Source organism: Dipodomys spectabilis, unplaced genomic scaffold, assembly GCF_019054845.1.
Source record: "Dipodomys spectabilis isolate Male_0828 unplaced genomic scaffold, ASM1905484v1 ptg000363l, whole genome shotgun sequence".
In the NCBI taxonomy this organism is placed as follows: domain Eukaryota; kingdom Metazoa; phylum Chordata; class Mammalia; order Rodentia; family Heteromyidae; genus Dipodomys; species Dipodomys spectabilis.
In genome coordinates this window covers 6,367,506-6,386,765 of record NW_024871040.1, presented here as the reverse complement: position 1 = coordinate 6,386,765, position 19,260 = coordinate 6,367,506, and the positions used below count along the sequence as shown (strand labels likewise).

The 19,260-nt window shown below is 43.9% G+C and overlaps 1 protein-coding gene across 4 annotated transcripts in view; it reads right to left on the bottom strand.

Annotated features, from left to right (window-relative positions):
- Eif4enif1 (eukaryotic translation initiation factor 4E nuclear import factor 1) overlaps positions 1-19,260 on the bottom strand; it is a 61,906-nt gene that overhangs the window by 36,085 nt on the left and 6,561 nt on the right. For all 4 annotated transcript variants that reach the window (XM_042666291.1, XM_042666290.1, XM_042666292.1 and 1 more), the window contains 2 exons: positions 7,469-7,542; positions 1,660-1,787 (listed from right to left, as the gene is read on the bottom strand). In XM_042666291.1, coding sequence (XP_042522225.1) covers positions 1,660-1,787; positions 7,469-7,542 — 202 coding nt within the window. The remainder of the gene's footprint in view (positions 1-1,659; positions 1,788-7,468; positions 7,543-19,260) is intronic.

Genomic DNA, 19,260 nt, shown 5'->3' with positions numbered 1-19,260 from the left:
AGGCTAACTTGATTGAGCCACGAAGTGAGACCCTGTCTGAAAGAAGGGAAAAAAAAGAGGGCGTGGAGAGGCACAAATGATTTGAACAGAGACTGGAGCAAAGAGGTTATATGGATGGCAAATAGGAATACACTAAGAAATTCAATATCATTAGTCACTAGGGAAGTGCACACTGAAACATGTGATACCACTACACACCTATTAGAATGGCTAAAATAAAAAAAGACTGACCATTCCAAGTGCTGGCGAGGATGTGGAACAAGCAGAACTCTCATACAGTGCTGGGGAAATGTAAAATGATATAACCACTTTGGAAAACAGTTCGGCAGTTTTTCAAAACATTAAATATACATCTAGCATACAACTCGGAAGTAAATAACAACTTAATAATGGTGTAAGAAGAACAAACATACCACATTACGGAAAAATCTTTCTAGAAAACTAGAAAACTGAAGATTAGCCCATTTCAGTCTTCTCACCAGAAACAGCTCTCGTATATTTTGATATACACTTTTTCTGAATTTCTGGGTCTAAGTTTTTTCAACCAAATGTGTGGACAGCTTTATATTACTATGTTATGACTTGATATACCATTTGAAACACATTTGTACAATATATTTTTACAGACAATGTATTTGTGGGTGCGTGTACTGGTTCTGGGGCTTGAACTCAGGGTCTGGGTGCTTTCTATGAACTTTTCTGCTCAGGGTTTGTGCTCTACCATTTGAGCCACAGCTCCACTTCTGGCTTTTTGTGTGTCTCATGGATTTTCTTGCCTGGGCTGACTTCAAACCTCTAAGATACTCAGATCTCAGCTTCTTGAGTAGCTAAGATTACAAGTGTGAGCCATTGGTGACTGGCTAACAATGTAATATTATTACATGTGAACTTATTGAAGTTTACTCATCCCATTTCCATTGTTATTTCCACTGATCTCCATTTCTATTGATACTCCTAACTTTTCAACACTTTAGCAAAATCTCATTAAAGATGATTCTGGTAGAATAAATTCTTTGAGGGACATTAATGCACTAAGGGTACTAAGTGAGTCTGTCTAGAAGAATCTTCCATCTCATTTAAAGCTAGCCATCTCTTCTTTGCTCAGTTCTAAACTTTTCCTTCTTTTTCATTTCAAAAAGATTTCTTGTCACAAATTCCTTGGCTGGCTTTCATAAATGCCAGAGTCTCCATTTTACCCTTGAATTATTCCTAACTTAAAGTTATAAAAAAATCAAACTTTATTCTAGTCTCATCATTTGTTTGTTTTTTTGGCGGTCGTGGGGCTTGAACTCTGGGCCTGGGCGCTGTCCCTCAGCTCTTCAGCTCAAGGCTGGCGCTCTACCACTTGAGCCACAGTGCCACTTCCGGCTCTTTTCTTTTTGCTTATGTAGTGCTGAGGAATCAAACCCAGGTCCTCATGCGTGCAAGGCAAGCGCTCTACCACTGAGCCACCTTCCCAGCCCCCCATTAGTACTTTTAATTCAAAAGCACATAGCCTAACACTGCTATCTTCAGGAAGATTAATTTTAACCTGTAACTGGAAAGTATTTCACTGGTAAGTCTTGTTTTCTGATGATATTTCTCACAACTAAGCATGAAATCAGCAGCCAAGAGTGTGTCTCCAAAATCACCGTTCCACTTGAGTGACCATGCACTTACCTACTATCCTGCGCACCAAGGATGGGCGATCTGCATCTGACTCTTTCTTCAGTGTTTCTACTGGTGAGCTTCGCCCTGAAGTCGGGTAGAGAGATGCATGCCACTTCTCAGGGTCCCAAACGCCATCACTACAGATTAAAAGGTACTGACAGTTAGCATTTCCTAACTAGATAGTCTAATTTCTATATAGTAGTCTAACTTCTAAATTCATCAGGCAATAAATTATGGAAATCCTTTTCAATAGAAGGACTTTATGGTTGCCTTAAGAATTTTTCTTTTCTTTTCTTTTTTTTGTCGGTTGTGGGCCTTGAACTCTGGGTCTGGGCACTGTTCCACAGCTCTTAAGCTCAAAGCTAGCGCTCTACCACTTGAGCAACAGCTCCAATCCAGGTTTTCTGAATGGTTTACTGGAGATAAGAGTCTCACAGGGGCTGGAAAGGTGGCTCAGTGGTACAGCGCTTGCCTTGCATGCATGAGGCCCTGGGTTCGATTCTTCAGCACCACATAAGCAAAAAGAAAAAAGCCGCAAGTGGCGCTGTGGCTCAAGTGGTAGAGTGCTAGCCTTGAGCTGAAGAGCTGAGGGACAGCGCCCAGGCCCAGAGTTCAGGTCCCTCTACCGGACCCAAAAAAAAAAAAAAAAAGTCTCACAGAAGTTCTTGCCCGGGCTGGCTTTGAATTGGGATCCTCAGATCTCAGCCTCCTGAGTAGCTAGGATTACAGGCATGAGCCACCAGCGCCTGGCTTACTTTTTTCAAGATAAACAAAAAACTATTAAACTGGGCATGTGGATACATGCCTATAATCCCAGCACTTGGGAAACTGAGCTTCATAGTGACTATCTAAAAAAACAAAACAGGGGCTGGGAAGGTGGCTCAGTGGTAGAGCGCTTCCCTTGCATGCTCAAGGCCCTGGGTTCAATTCCTCAGCACCACATAAGCAAAAAGAAAAAAGCCGGAAGTGGCGCTGTGGCTCAAGTGGTAGAGCACTAGCCTTGAGCTGAAGAGCTGAGGGACAGCGCCCAGGCCCAGAGTTCAGACCCCACGACCGGACCCAAAAAAAAAAACAAACAAAAAAACAGAAAACCCAACAAAACAAAAACCCATAGAAACTATTAATTTTGTAATAATGCTGATCATATAACATCAACAGTTGCTTGAAAAACAATGGTCTGGGCTTGGCACTGGTGGTTCATGCCTATAATCCTCGCTACACAGGATGCTCAGACCTGAGGACCATGGTTCAAAGCCAGCTGGGGCAGGAATGTTCATGAGATTCTTGTCTCCAATTAAGCACCAAAAAAGCTAGGAGTGGAGTTGTGGCTCCAGTGGTAGAGCAGTAGGCCTTGAGCATGAAAGCTCAGGGATAGTGCCCAGGTCCTGAGTTCAAGCTCTAGGACTGGCATTGGCATACACACACATACACCAAAAACAAAAGCAAACAAAAAAACCTCTAATAGTTTATATTAACCAATATTGAGCCTACAAACCTTATATTACACATTGTAGATTACAGTGACTATGCCTATCCTACACAAACATGTTCCATAAATATTGATTACTAAGGGACTGGAAGGTGGCTCAGTGGTAGAGTGCTTGCCTTGCATGCATGAGGCCCTGGGTTCGATTCCTCAGCACTACACTAAGCAGAAAAAGCCAGAAGTGGTGCTGTGGCTCCAGTGGTAGTGTTAGCCTTGAGCTGAAGAGCTGAGGGACAGCACCTAGACCCAGAGTTCAGGCCCCATGACTGGCCAAAAAAAAAAAAAAAAGATATAGACAGACAGACAGATAGATAGATTACTAAGTTTACTATAGATTTATAAAAAGGGAGGAAGAAGAAAATCTTTTCACCTGAAGCAGCTTCTGGAATGTTTGGTGTCTTTTTCCAGAATTTCTAAGTGGACTTCCATTTTTGTTCCCAAGCCAGACAGCTCTTAAATGCCTACGATGTGTACCTGATGTTTTCTGTTGTGCTTCCCTCTCTAATGAGGAGATAGCAGAGCAGAAGCTTTGAAACCAAAAATCTGGAACCAGATTCTAGCTCTGTGTCATCACCCAGGACATCTTGGACATGCGCTTCTCTGCATAAAGAGCTTCCCAAACCACAGATCACTATATACTCTTTCTGTTCTCTGCACTTGTCCCTCACAGCCTGTAACAGATTTAATGATAAGCCCTATCTTTCCAAACCAATGTTCCATGAAGGAATCTGGCTACACAGCAGTTACCAAATGAACATTTTTCTTTGCTCTCAAGTGACCAGTATTTCTTGGAAAACGTAAGCTAATTTTTCCATAATAAAGGAGATATATTACCTAGCTTCTAGCATGCTTGTGAAAAATCACTGGGGAGGTTAAGAGCCCAATGAGTTTCTTTCCCCCCCCCCCCCCCCCAGTCCTGGGGCTTGAATTTAGGGCACTGGGCACTGCCCCTGAGCTTCTTTTGCTCAAGGCTAGTGCTCTACCACTTAAGCCACAGCTCAACTTCTGGCTATTTCTGTTTATGTGGTACTGGGGAATGAAATCTGGGGCTTCATGTATGCTAAGCAAGCATTCTACCACTAAACCACCTTCCCAGGCCTGAGTTTCCATTCTTGAAAAGACAGCAGAATGAAGCTGTTTTCTATCCCACACTTCTTTTTTTTTTTTTTTTTTTTTTTTAAAGACAGGGTCTTGGGGCTGGGAAGGTGGCTCAGTGGTAGAGTGCTTGCCTTGCATGCATGAGGCCCTCGATTCCTTAGTACCACATAAGCAGAAAAAGCCAGAAGTGGCTCTGTGGCTCAAGTGGTAGAGCACTAGCCTTGACCTGAAGAGCTAAGGACAGCGCCCAGGCCCAGAATTCACTCCCCACTCACCGACCAAAATAAATAAATAAAAGAATAGCCAGGGTCTTGTTACATAGCCCAGGCTAGCTTGGAACTTTTTTATCCTCCTGCTTCTACCTCCTGAGTGCTGGGATTACAGACATGAGCCACCAGATGAGGCCATTTCTTATTTTCAATGTTAGCACTAGGCACAATGTCTCCACTGTAGCATAAATGCTGATATGTCTACTCAGGATAACTGTTAAACAGTGAATTTCAACCTGGGGAATAAAAAAGCTTAGTTTTATTTTTTGCAATACTAGGGTTTGAACTTAGGTAGATACTCTACAGCTGCGCTATGCCTCCAGCCCTTTTTTGTGATGGTTATTTTTTGGCCATAGTGTTTTTTGTTGTTGTTTTCTTGCCTGTACTGAGGTTTGAGCCATGGCCTCATACTTCAGTCAGCTTGTCTGCTTGTTCAACTGGTGTTCTATCACTTTAGCCATGCCCCCAGGCCTGCCTTCTGTTTAGAGATGTAATTGTCCCAGATGCCTGGGCTGCCTTTGAACTGTGATCTTCTGGATCTCAACCACTAGTCGGAACTCAGGGCCTTGTGCTTGCTGGGCTGAACCTATACTGCTGAGCCAATGCCTCTAGCTCTGTTTCTTGTTATTTTTGGGATGCAGTCTCATTTCCTGCCTGAGCCATGAGCAATCTACTTTCAGGCTATTGATAGGTGCTGGGGAAGTAGGGACATGCTACCAAGATCAACATCCCTCTATGGAGATGGGATCTCACAGACTCCATTTCTGCCAAGGATGATCTCAACCTGCATTCTCCTGATCTAATCTTGCCAAGAAGCTAAGATTACAGGCATGAGCCACTATTACACAGTTTATGCATGCTATTTTTTTTTTTTTTGGTTGGTTGGTTATGGGGTTTGAACTCTGGGCCTGGCTGCTGTCCCTCAGCTCTTCAGCTCAAGCTGAGTACTCTACCACTTGAGGCACAGTGCCACTTCTGGTTTTCTGATGGTTAACGAGATAGGAGTCTCATGGACTTTTGTTGTTGTTGCTCATGGGGCTAAACTCTGGGCCTGGGCCCTGTCCCTCAGCTCTTCAGCTCAAGGCAGGCCCTCTACTGCTTATTAAAGCCACAGCACCACTTCTGGTTTCCTAGTGGTTAACTGGAGATAAGAGTTTCATGAACTTTCCTGCCTGGGCTGGCTTTGAACCATGATCCTCAGATCTCAGTCTCCTGAGTAGCTAGGATTACAGGTGTGAGCCACCGACACACTTATTTTTTTGTTTTTGTTTTTTTGGATCCGGTCGTGGGGACTGAACTCTGGGCCTGGGTGCTGTCCCTCAGCTCAAGGCTAGTGCTCTACTGCTTGAGCCACAACGCCACTTCCAGTTTTTCTGCATATGTAGTGCCGAGGAATCAAACCCAGGGCCTCAGGCATGCAAGGCAAGCGCTCTACCATTGAGCCACCTTCCCAGCCCCGATACACTTATTTTTGAGGTAGAGTCTTACTACCTTGCCTGGGCATGGACCCAGACTGTGAGCCACCTATTTTAGGTTTGTAACTGCTATGACAGGAAAACACCACAACATCCAGTTTCTTCCACTGACATGGAATCTTGAGAACTTTTTGCCCAGGCTGGCCTAGAATTGTGATCTCTTTCTGACCTCATTCTCTCAGGTAGCTAAGGTGACACAGGGCTTTACAATTTTAAAGAATAAGGAAAAAACAAAACAAACCCCCAGACTGCTTATATGGGACTCAAAAAATCCTAGCTAATCGGAATAGCCATTATTCCAGTATCACCTTTATTGGGGGAATACTAGTCAAGTGTCTAGATTTATTAGGAGTCTATATACAATTATAAAAAGGCTGTCTAGGCTGAGAATGTAGCTCAGTGGTACAGCAGCTGCTTAGTTATCATGGAGGAGATTCTGGGTTCATTCCTTAGCCCTGAAAACAATAAAAACCAATTTGTCCTGCTCAACCTCCCAATTTTTTTTTTTTTTTTTGGGTCCGGTTGTGGGGCCTGAACTCTGGGCCTGGGCGCTGTCCCTCAGCTCTTCAGCTCAAGGCTAGCGCTCTACCACTTGAGCCACAGTGCCACTTCCAGCTTTTTTCTTTTTGCTTATGTGGTGCTGAGGAATCAAACCCAGGGCCTCATGCATTGCAAGGCAAGCACTCTACCACTGAGCCACTTTCCTAGCCCCAACACCAAAATTAAATATAACACATTGTACGTTAAAAATGTAGGCCAAGCTGCGAAGTGGTGGCTCACATCTGTAATCCTAGATTTTCAGGAGGATGAAATCTGAGGATTGCAGCTCAAATCCAGCCTGGGTAGGAAAATCTGAGACTTTTATCTCCAATGAACCAGCAACAGGCTGAAAGTAAAGCTGTAGTTTGAATGGTAGCGTGCCAGACCTTGAGCAGGAATTCTAAGGGACAGTACCTAGGCCCTCAGTTCAACCCCCAGTACCAGTAAAAGAAAAAAGAAAAAAAAAAAAGGCCAATGTGAAATGTCAAATGTCAATAAGAAGTATAATATAGAATTATTTTTAGGAGATTTTACAGGCCATTTTTAGCTATAGCATTTTCAAACCAAAGCTTTTACCTTTTCTAAAGGAGCCTAACACACAGTAAGGCTAAACAGCTGAATGGGTCTTTGTTTGGAGAACAGAGGTTAAAGGTTCAGAGCCCACCTGATCAACAATCCTGGGGAAAGCCCTTGGAGAAACACACTGAAAGCATGGCCACAGGGACTAAAAGGACACAGGGGCTCAGGTTTTTGTTCTGCTTTGTGACTTTGTCATTTTCTATTTTTTGTATCATTATTAATTAGAAGTCCATGTTACTACCACTTGAAATCCCTCCCTCAATCATAATTCTACAAAAAAAACCTTAATATAATTATACCAACAAGTGTGGTATAACAACAATAACAAAAAAGAACAATTAGAAGTTAATGACTTAGAATGACAGCCATACCTGTCGTACTTTTCGGAGAGGCATGAAGGCCTCTGTTTGGAATGGGGGTGTTCTTTTATATCCAAGAGCTCCTCCTAAAAAGAGAAATCAAATGGGGATTTTTTGAATCACATTTCTCAGGCCACACACTTTCCACTTATTTCTGCTATGAATAATTCTCAGTATTTTAACTTAAACTCTGACTTATTCCAGAAAGGGATAGAGTTAGATCAGAATCATTTTTATTTTTACTTTATTTTTTAATTTTTGTCGGTTGTGGGGCTTGAACGCTGGGCTTGGGTGCTGTCCTTGTGCTCTTCAGCTCAAGGCGAGCGCTCTACCAATTGAGCCACGGGGCCACTTCCGTTTTTCTGGCTGTTTACTGGAGATGAGTCTCATGGACTTTCCTGCCCAGGCTGGCTTTGAACTGTGATCCTCAGATCTCAGCCTCCTAAGTAGCTAGGATTACAAGCGTGAGCCACCAGCGCCCTGTTTTTTTTTATTTTTCTTTTTTGGTGGTACTGGGGTTTGAGCTCCTGGACTTACACTTTTACTTACTAGGCAGGTACTCTAACACTTCAACCATCCCCCCAGATCTTTTTGCTTTATTTTCAGATAGGGTCTCACTTTTGCCAGGGGCTGGTCTTGGACCATCTCCCATTTATTATAGGCATTTGCACACATCTGGCTCACATCATGGATCTTAGAAGCTCAAATAGAATTATCAAATTATCAAATAGTTATAATAATCACAAACTAGTGACTAGTTTTTGCTAAAACACACATTCTCATACATTGCCATCCAGTAATAAGATCCCCAATACTGAGTGCTCAAAGACTGGAGCCCAAAGAAATCTATAGAATAAACACAAGTCTCACAAATTCAGAGGTGATACAAATTGGGGGAGGGGCAAGCAAATGGACTAATAACAGTGGTTTCAATAACAAATATCAAGGTAAAGAGGGCTTAAGTTTTTTTCCCCTTTACAGTGGTATAGTGTCTGCCTAGTATGCATGAGGCTCTGGGCTCAGTTGCTAGTAGCACAAAAAGAAAAAAGAAAAACTCATTAAAAACAAGAAGAAACCAGGCACTGGTGGCTCACATCTATACTCCTGCTGCTCAGGAGACTGAGATCTGAGAATCTCAGTGCAAAGCAAGCCTGGGAAGGAAGCTATGAGACTCTTATTTCTAATTAACCACCAAAAAGCCAAAAGCAGAGATGTGGCTTAAGTGGTACAGCACAAGCATTGAGCAAAAAAAAGCTCAGGGACAGTGCCCAGGCCCAAGTTCAAACCCCAGGAGCAGCAAAAAAAAAAAAGAAGACGGAAGGAAGGAAGGAAGGAAGGAAGGAAGGAAGGAAGGAAGGAAGGAAGGAAGGAAGGAGGAAGGGAGGGAGGGAGGGAGGGAGGGAGGGAGGGAGGGAGGGAGGGAGGGAGGGAGGGAGGAAAGAAAGAGAGGGAGACAGAGAAACAGACCAAACATAGGAAGGATGTTATAATATAGGAAATACTTCTGTATAACACTGTGGAGGGGTAGAGGTGGGAAAGAAAACACTGCTAGTCAATTTTCTGCTACCAGAACTCGAAAGATTATAAAATCCCTTACAAATTCAAACAGTAAATCTATTTACTATTAAACAAAGGGCAGTACACATCATAACACATCTAAATGTTTATATTCTCAGTATGCAGAAGTCTCCAGCAGTTAACAGTGGCACACATTTATAATGTCAGCAGCCGAGAGACTAAAGCAGTAGGGCTGAGAAGTCAAGGACAGCCTATGTTACATAGTAGACTTATCTCAAAAAGGAAAACAGAGGCAGGTACAGGGGCTCAAGCCTAAAAGTCCCAGCTACTTGATAGGCAGATCTCAGGTGACCTTGGTTTGAAGCTAGCTGGGGGGGGGGGGGGGGGGGGGGAGGATACATTTTTTAGACATCAGCTCAAGAAATCTCTGGGTGCAGTGGTGTGTGCCTAGCTAAAATAGAAGTACAATGGCTGTGCGTGGTAGTGTGTGTCTGTCTATCCCCAGCAACACACAAGGATAAGTAAGATCATGGTCCAGAATGGCCTGGGCATAAAACAAGATAATTCCTTGAAAAGAACCAACACATAATGCAACAGTGGTACTCACTAGACACTATGTTGAAAATGAACTATACAACTTGTAGGTGGGGACAGGAGGAAAAAAACTGGAAGAGTGAGGGAAGGGGGACATTGTCCAAAAAGAAATATACTGTTTACCTGACTTGCATAACTGTAACCTCCGTGTACATTACTTTTATATAAAAAAGTAAAAATTAGGGCTGGGAAGGTGGCTCAGTGGTAGAGTGCTTGCCTTGCATGCATGAGGCCCTGAGTTTGATTCCTAAGCATCACATAAAGCAGAAAAAGCCGGAAGTGGTTCTGTGGCTCAAGTGGTAGGGCGCTAGCCTTGAGTTGAAGAGCTGAGGGACAGCGCCTAGGCCTGGAGTTCAGGCTCCAGGACCGGGGAAAAAAAAAAAAAAGCAGGTCTGGAAATGGCTCAACTGATAGAGCTCCAGTCAAGCAAGCAAACCCAGTAAGCATACGGCCCTCAGTTCAAACTCCTAGTACTGCAAAAAAAAAAAAAAAGAAAGAAAGAAAACACAAAATTATTAATGAAGCTGGGTGCTGGTGGCTCACACCTGTAATCCTAGCTACTCAGGAGGCTGAGAGCTGAGGATTGCAGTTCAAAGCCAGCCTGGCAGGAAGGTCTGTGAGACTCTTATCTCCAATAAACCACCAGAAAACTGGAAGTGGCACTATGGCTCAAGTGGTATAGTGCTAGCCTTGAACTGAATAGCTGAGGGACAGTGCCCACGCCCAGAGTTCAAGCCCCACAACCTACCAAAAAACAAAAACAAGAGCTGGGAAGGTGGCTCAGTGGTAGAGTACTTGCCTTGCATGTATGAGGCCCTGGATTCGATTCCTCAGCACCACATAAGCAAAAAGAAAAAAGCCGGAAGTGGCGCTGTGGCTCAAGTGGTAGAGCGCTAGCCTTGAGCTGAAGAGCTGAGGGACAGCGCCTAGGCCCAGAGTTCAGGCCCCACAACCAGACCCCCCGGCCCCCCCCCCCAAAAAAAGATAAATGGTTGCCAAGGGTAGAAGAAGAAGATAATGGGAATGATTACTTGCTAATAATTAGTATAAAGTTTCTGTAAGGGGATAAAAATGTTATTTCTGGAATTAGTTAATAGTAGCTGTACAAGTTTGAGATTTTACTAAAAACACTGAATTATTTTACCATTTACAAAAGGGAAATATTATATATGTGAGAATTATATCTCAATTATAAAAGTTTACTTAAAAAAGCAGGTAGCACCGGGCGCTGTTGGCTCACATCTGTAACCCTAGCTACTCAGGAGACTAAGATCTGAGGATCATGGTTCAAAGCCAGCCCAGGCAGGAAAGGCTGTGAGACTCCTATCTCCAATTAACCACTCAGAAAACTGGAAGTGGTGCTGTGGCTCTAGTGGTAGAGCCTTCGCCTTGAGCTGAAGAGTGCAGGGACAATGCCCAAACCCAGAGTTCAAGCCTCAGGACCAACCAAAAAAAATGTCTGAAGGTGTGGCTTAAGTGGTAGAATGCCTGCTTAGGAAATGTGAGGTCCAAACTTCAGTATCTAGTAATAGTATACAAACATAAAGGCACCACACGCACACAGAATTGGAACTCAAGAGACTGAGGCAGGAAAATTGTGTTAAGGGGCTAGTGTGGGCCACAAACAAAAAGACAAAAGCAAACAAAATATTTGTAACCAGGAGCCAGTGGCTCACACCTGTTATCCTAGCTACTCAGGAGGCTGCCATCTGAGGATCATGGTTCAAAGCCAACCTGGATAGGAAAGCCCATGAGACTCTTATTTCCAATTAACCATCAAAAACTGGAAGTGGTTAAAAAAAACAAAAAACTGGAAGTGGTGCTGTGACACAAAGAGTAGTACCTTGAGTGAAAAAGCTCAGGGTAGGGGGCTGGGAAGGTGGCTCAGTGGTAGAGTGCTTGCCTTGCATGCCTGAGGCCCTGGGTTCAATTCCTCAGCACCACATAAGCAAAAAGAAAAAAGCCGGAAGTGGTGCTGTGGCTCAAGTGGCAGAGTGTTAGTCTTGAGCTAAAGAGCTGAGGGACAGCGCCCAGGCTGAGTTCAGGCACCATGATCGACCCCCCCCCCCCCAAAAAAAAAAAAAAGCTCAGGGTCAGTGCCCAAGCCCTGAATTTGAGCCCAACAAAAAATAAAAATAAGGAAGTGGCACTGTAGCTTAAGTGGTACAGTGCTCGCCTTGAGCTGAAGAGCTGAGGGACAGCGCTCAGGCCCAGAGTTCAAGCCCCATGACCGACAAAATAAAATAAAAATAAATAATGGCTGGGCGCTGGTGGCTCACACTTATAATACTAGCTACTCTGGAGGCTAAGATCTGAGGATTGCAGTTCAAAGCCAGCCTGGCAGGAAGGTCTGTGAGACTCTTATCTCCAATAAACCACCAGAACACGAAGTGGCGCTGTGGCTCAAGTGGTAGAGCGCTTGCCTTGAGCTGAAGAGTTGAGTTACAGTGCCCAGGCCCAGAATTCAAGCCCAATGACCAACAAAAAGAAAATAAATGAAATAAAGCAAAAGGAAAGAAATGTAAACATCACCTGTTGTGGGAGAAATAATTGCATTATCAAAGCTCATAGAATTCACAACCTTTATAGACCATGATAAAGACAATTGCTTTGTGAAGTTTAAAATGTGTTTATGACTCTGAACGTGGGCGCTGTCCCTCAGCTCTTCAGCTCAAGGCTAGCGCTCTACCACTTGAGCCACAGCACCACTTCCAGTTTTCTGGTGGTTTATTGGAGATAAGAGTCTCAAAGACTTTGCTGCCCGGGTTGGCTTTGAACTGCGATCCTCAGCTCTCAGCCTCCTGAGTAGCTAGAATTACAGATGTGAGCCACCAGCATCCAGCTTCACTAATTTTTTTTTTTTTTTTGCAGTACTAGGAGTTTGAACTGAGGGCCATATGCTTACTGGGTTTGCTTGTTTGACTGGAGCTCTATCAGTTGAGCCATTTCCAGACCTGTTTTTTTTTTTTTTTTTGCCAGTCCTGGAGCCTGAACTCCGGGCCTGGGCGCTATCCCTCAGCTCTTCAACTCATAGCTAGCGCTCTACCACTTGAGCCACAGCACCACTTCCGGCTTTTTCTGCTTTATGTGGTGCTGAGGAAGTAGCGCTGTGGCTCAAGTGGTAGAGCACTAGCCTTGAGTTGAAGAACTGAGGGACAGCACCCAGGCCCGGAGTTCAGCCCCTGACTGACAAAAAAAAAGCCAGAAATGGAGCTGTGGCTCAAGTGATAGAGTGCTAGCCTTAAGTACAAAAATTCAGTGACAGCACCTATAGCCCCAAGTTCAAGCCCCACAACTGGCACAAGAAAAAAAAAGAAAAGAAATGAAATGAAATTAAGGAATTTAAAACATGAATTTCTTGCCTAGGGAGCAGAAAATGTTTCTACTTTGTCCATTTCTATTTTACCTGTTATACTAAAATACTTTCTAAAACTTAAAAAACACACACAGCACTGAATTGAATGCTTTACTATCTAGCAATGATCTGCAATGTCTAAGATGGAATCCAGCAAGAGAATCTCCCACTTTAGATAGAAAGAAGCCACAGGATAAGTGAACGCAGTTTGCTCTTTTCTTAACTGTGCACAGAACATTTCCTGTGTGCCAGGCACGGTAACACCACCAGCTAACATCTGTCTTTTCCCATGCTTCTTCTAGTCTCTCAAGAGAAGTGTTCTTGAACTTGTCCTATTTATCAAGAGCCCTTAACATCAATTATTCCTGGAAAAGAACTCCATTGAAAGTTTTCAAATTTGGTTAAAGGTTAAAAGTCCTTGGAAAGTATCCACTCTTAACTGGGAATGCACTTTCTTCATAAGTAGTTCAGAGAGTACCCTTTCATAGCTTAAGAATAGAAATTGAGTGGGGTGCCTGTGGCTCATGCCTGTAATCCTAGCTCAGGAGGCTGAGATCTGAAGACCATGGTTCAAAGCCAGCTGAGGAAGCTGTTTGTGATTCTTTTTTTTTTTTTTTTTTTTGGGGGGGGGGGGGTCCAGTCGTGGGGCCTGAACTCTGGGCCTGGGCACTCTCCCTCAGCTCAAGGCTAGCACTCTACCACTTGAGCCACAGCGCCACTTCCAGCTTTTTTTCTTTTTGCTTATGTGGTGCTGAGGAATCGAACCCAGGGCCTCATGCATGCAAGGAAGGGCTCTACCACTGAGCCACTTTCCCAGCCCCTGTTTGTGATTCTTAATTCCAAATAATTATGGAAAAAGCTGGAAGTGGTACTGTGGCTCAAGTATTAATAGTTTTACCCTTGAGCAAAAAGGAGCTCAGGGACAGCATGCAGGCTCAGAGTTCAAGCCCCATGACTGTCAGGCAGATAGACCAGCAAGTGGAAAGATGAGAGATGAGAGGAAGAGAGGGAGGGAGGGAGGGGTGAGTGCATTACTAACTGTAGGCAAGTTCACTGAAATTTCCAGGACTCTCAAAAGAGGAATTAATACCTGACACCTCACTTTTTTGCAAAGGCTAGTAAAACCTGACCAGACAAAAGCATGCAACCCAATTACCCAAGAGCCACTCTCCCTAGGAAATATGGACACATTTTCTTAGTTACAGCAGCCTTCCTTAAAGAAAATTTGTCAAGCTTCTCAAAACAACTGATCAGGGAATTATGACTGATATAAACAACTCATTTTTTGGTGATCAGTATGAAAATACAAAACAATAAATCCAAATACGTGTCTAAAACAACAATGGTGAAAATATTCATTCAATTTATTTTTGCAGGAATCCCATGCAAAAACAGCCATCCATCAGATGACATTCCAGTAGATTTCATTTAAGTGACATTTTTTTTTTTTTTTTTGGGTCCGGTCGTGGGGCCTGAACTCTGGGCCTGGGCGCTGTCCCTCAGCTCTTCAGCTCAAGGCTAGCGCTCTACCACTTGAGCCACAGCGCCACTTCTGGCTTTTTTCTTTTTGCTTATGTGGTGCTGAGGAATCGAACCCAGGGCCTCTGGCATGCAAGGCAAGCGCTCTACCACTGAGCCACCTTCCCAGCCCCTTAAGTGACATTTTTAAAGAGAGCAGAAGGAGAACTCCATTTTTTGTTTGTTTGTTTTTGGTCGGTTGTGGGGCCTGGGTGCTATCCCAGCACCTAGCAGAACTCTGCTTTTTGTGAGAAAGAAGTCTGGTATCACTGGGCCCTGGTGGCTCAAGCCTGTAATCCTAGCTATTCAGGAGGCTGAGTTCTAAGGATCACAGTTCAAAGCCAGCCCGGGTAGGAAAGTCCGTGAAACACTTATTTCCAATAAAACACTAGAAAACCGGAAGTGGCATTGTGGCTCAAGTGGTAGACCGCTAGCCTTGAGCTGAAGAGCTGAGGGACAGCGCCCAAGCCCAGAGTTCAAGCCCCATGACCGACCAAAAAAAAAAAAGAAGTCTGGGGGCTGGGAAGGTGGCTCAGTGGTAGAGTGCTTGCCTTGCATGCCAGAGGTCCTGGGTTCGATTCCTTAGCACCACATAAGAAAAAAGCCGGAAGTGGCACTGTGGCTCAAGTGGTAGAGTGCTAGCCTTGAGCTGAAGAGCTGAGGGACAGCGCCCAGGCCCAGAGTTCAGGCCCCACGACTGGACCCAAAAAAAAAAAAAAAAAGTCTGGTATCTTAAGGTGAGTGATGTGTATATGTTAAATATAAACTATATTTCATTGTTAAAACGTTAAAACAGAGCCAGGTGCCAGTAGCTCACGCCTGTAATCCTAGCCACTCAAGAGGCTGAGATCTGAGGATTGTGGTTCAAAGCCAGCCTGGGCAGGAAAGTCTGTGAGACTCTTATCTCCAATAAACCACTCAGAAAACTGTAAGTGGAGCTGTGACTCAAGTGGTGGAGTGCTAGCCTTGAGCTGAAGAGCTGAGGGACATTCTATGCCCAGAGTTCAAGCCCCATGACCAACAACAACAACAAAAAAAGGTTACTGTTATAATAGTAGCAATAATGTCTCTCTTTAAACCCCCCTTTGTCTATTTCCAAACTCCAAAAATTCAGGCTGGGAAGATGGCTCAGTGGTGGAGTGCTTGCCTCCCATGCATGAAGCCCTGGGTTCGATTCCTCAGCACCAACCACATAAACAGAAAAAAGTCAAAAGTGGAGTTGTGGCTCAAGTGGTAGCCTTGAGCTGAGGGGCAGCGTCTGGACCCAGAATTCAGCCCCCACGACCAACCAAAAAAAAAAAAATTCACTGATTACTAGGTCTGATTCATCAGTCAGGTCCTGGATGGCTGTTGAACTGACATCACTTCTTTACAGCTGAGCAACTGTTCTCAAAAAGTAGATCACAATAGGGTAATGGCATCCTTAGTTGGTAAATTAACCACATAGGTAATGTGTGGGATACTTCCTACCACCCCTCATTTAAATGCTAGTTACTAAAAGGGCACCATTTGGAATAGTTTTTGTAGGTGATCAGAATTCAAACTGGATGATGCAGTGTTGTCAAAAAAAGCTTAGCCCCTAGATTCACTCAAGCATCTAACCAACAGTGGCTGACGTAATACAAAGATTTTTTTTTTGGTAGGTCATGGGGCTTGAACTCTGGGTATGGGTAGTATCCTTCAGCTCTTTAGCTAAAGACTAGCACTGTACCACTTGAGCCACAGCACCACTTCTGGTTTTCTGAGTGGTTTATTGGAGATGAGTCTCAAAAACTTTCCTGCCTAGGCTGGCTTTGAACTGTGATCTCAGTCAGCCTCCTGAGTAGCTAGGATTATAGTTGTGAGCCACTGGCACCCAGCTGCAAATTAATTACTATTATTTTTTTTTAGCCAGTCCTGGGGCTTAAACTCAGGGCCCTTAGCACTGTCCCTGAGCTTCTTTTTTTTTTGGGGGGGGGAGGGGGTCCAGTTGTGGGGCCTGAACTCTGGGCCTGGGCGCTGTCCCTCAGCTCTTCAGCTCAAGGCTAGCGCTCTACCACTTGAGCCACAGCGCCACTTCCGCTTTTTTCTTTTTTCTTATGTGGTGCTGAGGAATCGAACCCAGGGCCTCAGGCATGCAAGGCAAGAGCTTTACCACTGAGCCACCTTCCCAGCCCCTTATTTATTTTTTTGCTAGTGCTAGAGCATGAACTCAGGGTCTGGGCACTGTCCCAGAGCTTCTTTTGCTCAAGGCTAGCACTCTACTACTTGAGCCACAGCGCCAATTCTAGCCTTTTCTGTTTATGTGGTATTGAAGAATTGAACCCAGGGCTCCATACAGACTAGGCAAGCACTCTACCACTAAGCTACATTCCCAGCTCTATCAAAGACTGTCTTCTAAGCAAAGAATTTATATGAAATTAAGATGAGAATGGAGGACTATCCAGGGACAGTGCTTAGGCCCTGAGTTTAAACCCCAGGCCTGGCATACACATACATATACATGCAAGCATACATACATAGTTAAACACACAATTGTATAATCATTTTTCATACCATAAGTCTGTCTTCCCTAAAATAAATAAGCCACCCTTGTTTTTATACTATTTTAAGAGGTTTATAGATGAGTATGTCACTGAATTGCCATTTGTTAAAAGTTCCTATTCACCTTAGTTTATGGAAGATTACAGATAAAAACTATAAAACAAGGCTGAGAATGTGGCTTAGTGGTAAAATGCTTACTTAGCAAGCATGAAGCCCTGGATTCAATTCCTCAATACCATATACACAGAAAAATCTGAAGTGACACTGTAGCTCAAGTAGTAGAGTGCTAGCCTTGCGCACTGAAAGAAATGAAGAAAAAAAAACGACTGAAGAAAAAAAAAAAAGCTAAATTGTCAAGCCCACCCCTGATCTGCTATTTAGAATTCATACCACATCTGGGCTGGGAAGGTGGCTCAGTGGTAGAGTGCTTGCCTTGCATGCATGAGGCCCTGGGTTTGATTCCTCAGCACCACATAAGCAGAAAAAGCTGGAAGTAGCGCTGTGGCTCAAGTGATAGAGTGGTAGCTTTGAGCAGAAGGGCTGGGGGACAGTGCCCAGGCTCAGAGTTCAGGCCCCCATGACTGACAAAAAAAAAGAGGAATTCATACCACATCAATGCCCAGAGGACTATAGTGTGACTCCTACGCCTATTAACATGATAAGGAAGCTGTTTTCCTAAACACTATAATGCACCTAAGAAAGCACCTGACCAAATGACTGCTTTCTACCTTCATGGAATTCCAAAACACCTTTGATTTCTGAACAGATTTTCAATGGTATCCCTAAACTAAGAAGGGTCAATGGGAAGGGGCTCTCTCATCAAGCCAATCTATTTTCCTGACCTTGTAAACATCCCACACTTACCAGAAGTTTCCACAGAACACACCATCTTTAAAAATTCTTGGTGAAGCTGGGCACTGGTGGCTCATGCCTGTAATCCTAGCTACTCAGGAGGCTGAGATTTGAGGATCACAGTTCAAAGCCAGCCCAGGCAGGAAAGACCGTGAGACTTATCTCCAATAAACCACTAGAAAACCATAAGTGGCGCTGTGGCTCAAGCAGTAGAGCACCAGCCTTGAGATGAAGAGCTGAGGGATAGTGCCCAAGCCCAGAGTTCTAGCCTCACAATGGACCAAAAAAAAAAAATCCTTGGTGAGAATAGCTACTGCTTCTAGACCCTTCTACCCTGTGAATGTGAAGTGGGAGAATTTGAAGTACTCTATTTGTTGCAATAATTTGATCTCAGAATGTAGGTGAAAGAGTAAGAAGTCTCAAATATTATTCCAGTTGGAGAAGAAAACATTCATTATGGTACTCAAAACACAAGATTATGCTCTCTTCAAAAGGAAACAGGCTGGACTGGGAATGTGGCTCAGTGGTAGAGTGCCTGCCTTGCAGGCATGAAGCCCTGGGTTTGATTCCTCAGTACCACATAACCAGAAAAAGCAAGAAGTGGCACTGTGGCTCAAGTGGTAGAGCGCTAACCTTGAACAAAAAGAAGCTCAGGGACAGTAACCAGGCCCAGAGTTCAAACCCCAGGACTGGCAAAAAAATAAAAAAGGAAACAGGCTTAGTCCCACATAAAATCACTAGCATGCTTAGAAACATGAAAGCACTAGCCTAACACTACTTGAACATTATTCTAGCTAAATACTCTCAAATGGAATAGAAACCTAGTTCCAACCAAATAGGCCAAGATTAAGTCTAAGTTCCACTGTCATTACTAGCAAACAGAAAAACAATTAAGAAATAGAAAAACAACAAAAAAAGCTTTTTTGGAGAGGGAGCAGTATAGGGGTTTAAACTCTTGATCAGGCAGGAACTCCACTACTCGATCCATTCTACCAGACTTTTGTTTAGTTGGTGGTTTTAGATAAGACCTAGACTTTTTATCCAGGGTTATTCTTGGATTGTAAACATCCTGATTTCCACCTCCTGAATAGCTGGTATTGTAGACATACATCCATGATTGGCCTATTAACAAGCTGGGGTTTTTTTTCTTGTTTCTTTCCAAGTCCTGGGGCTTGAACTCAGGGCCTAGATGCTGTTCCTGAACTTTTTTTTTGGGGGGGGGGGGGGGGGTGGGCCAGTGTCCTGGAGCTTGAACTCAAGAGACTGAGCACTGTCCTTGAGCTTTTTATGCTCAAGGCTAGCACTCGACCACTTGAGCCACAGTGCCACTTCTGGCTTTTTCTGTTTATGTGGTGCTGAGGACTCGAACCCAAGACTTCATGCATGCTAAGGCAAGCACTCTACCACTGAGCCATATTCCCAGCCCACTTTTTTTTTTTTTCCC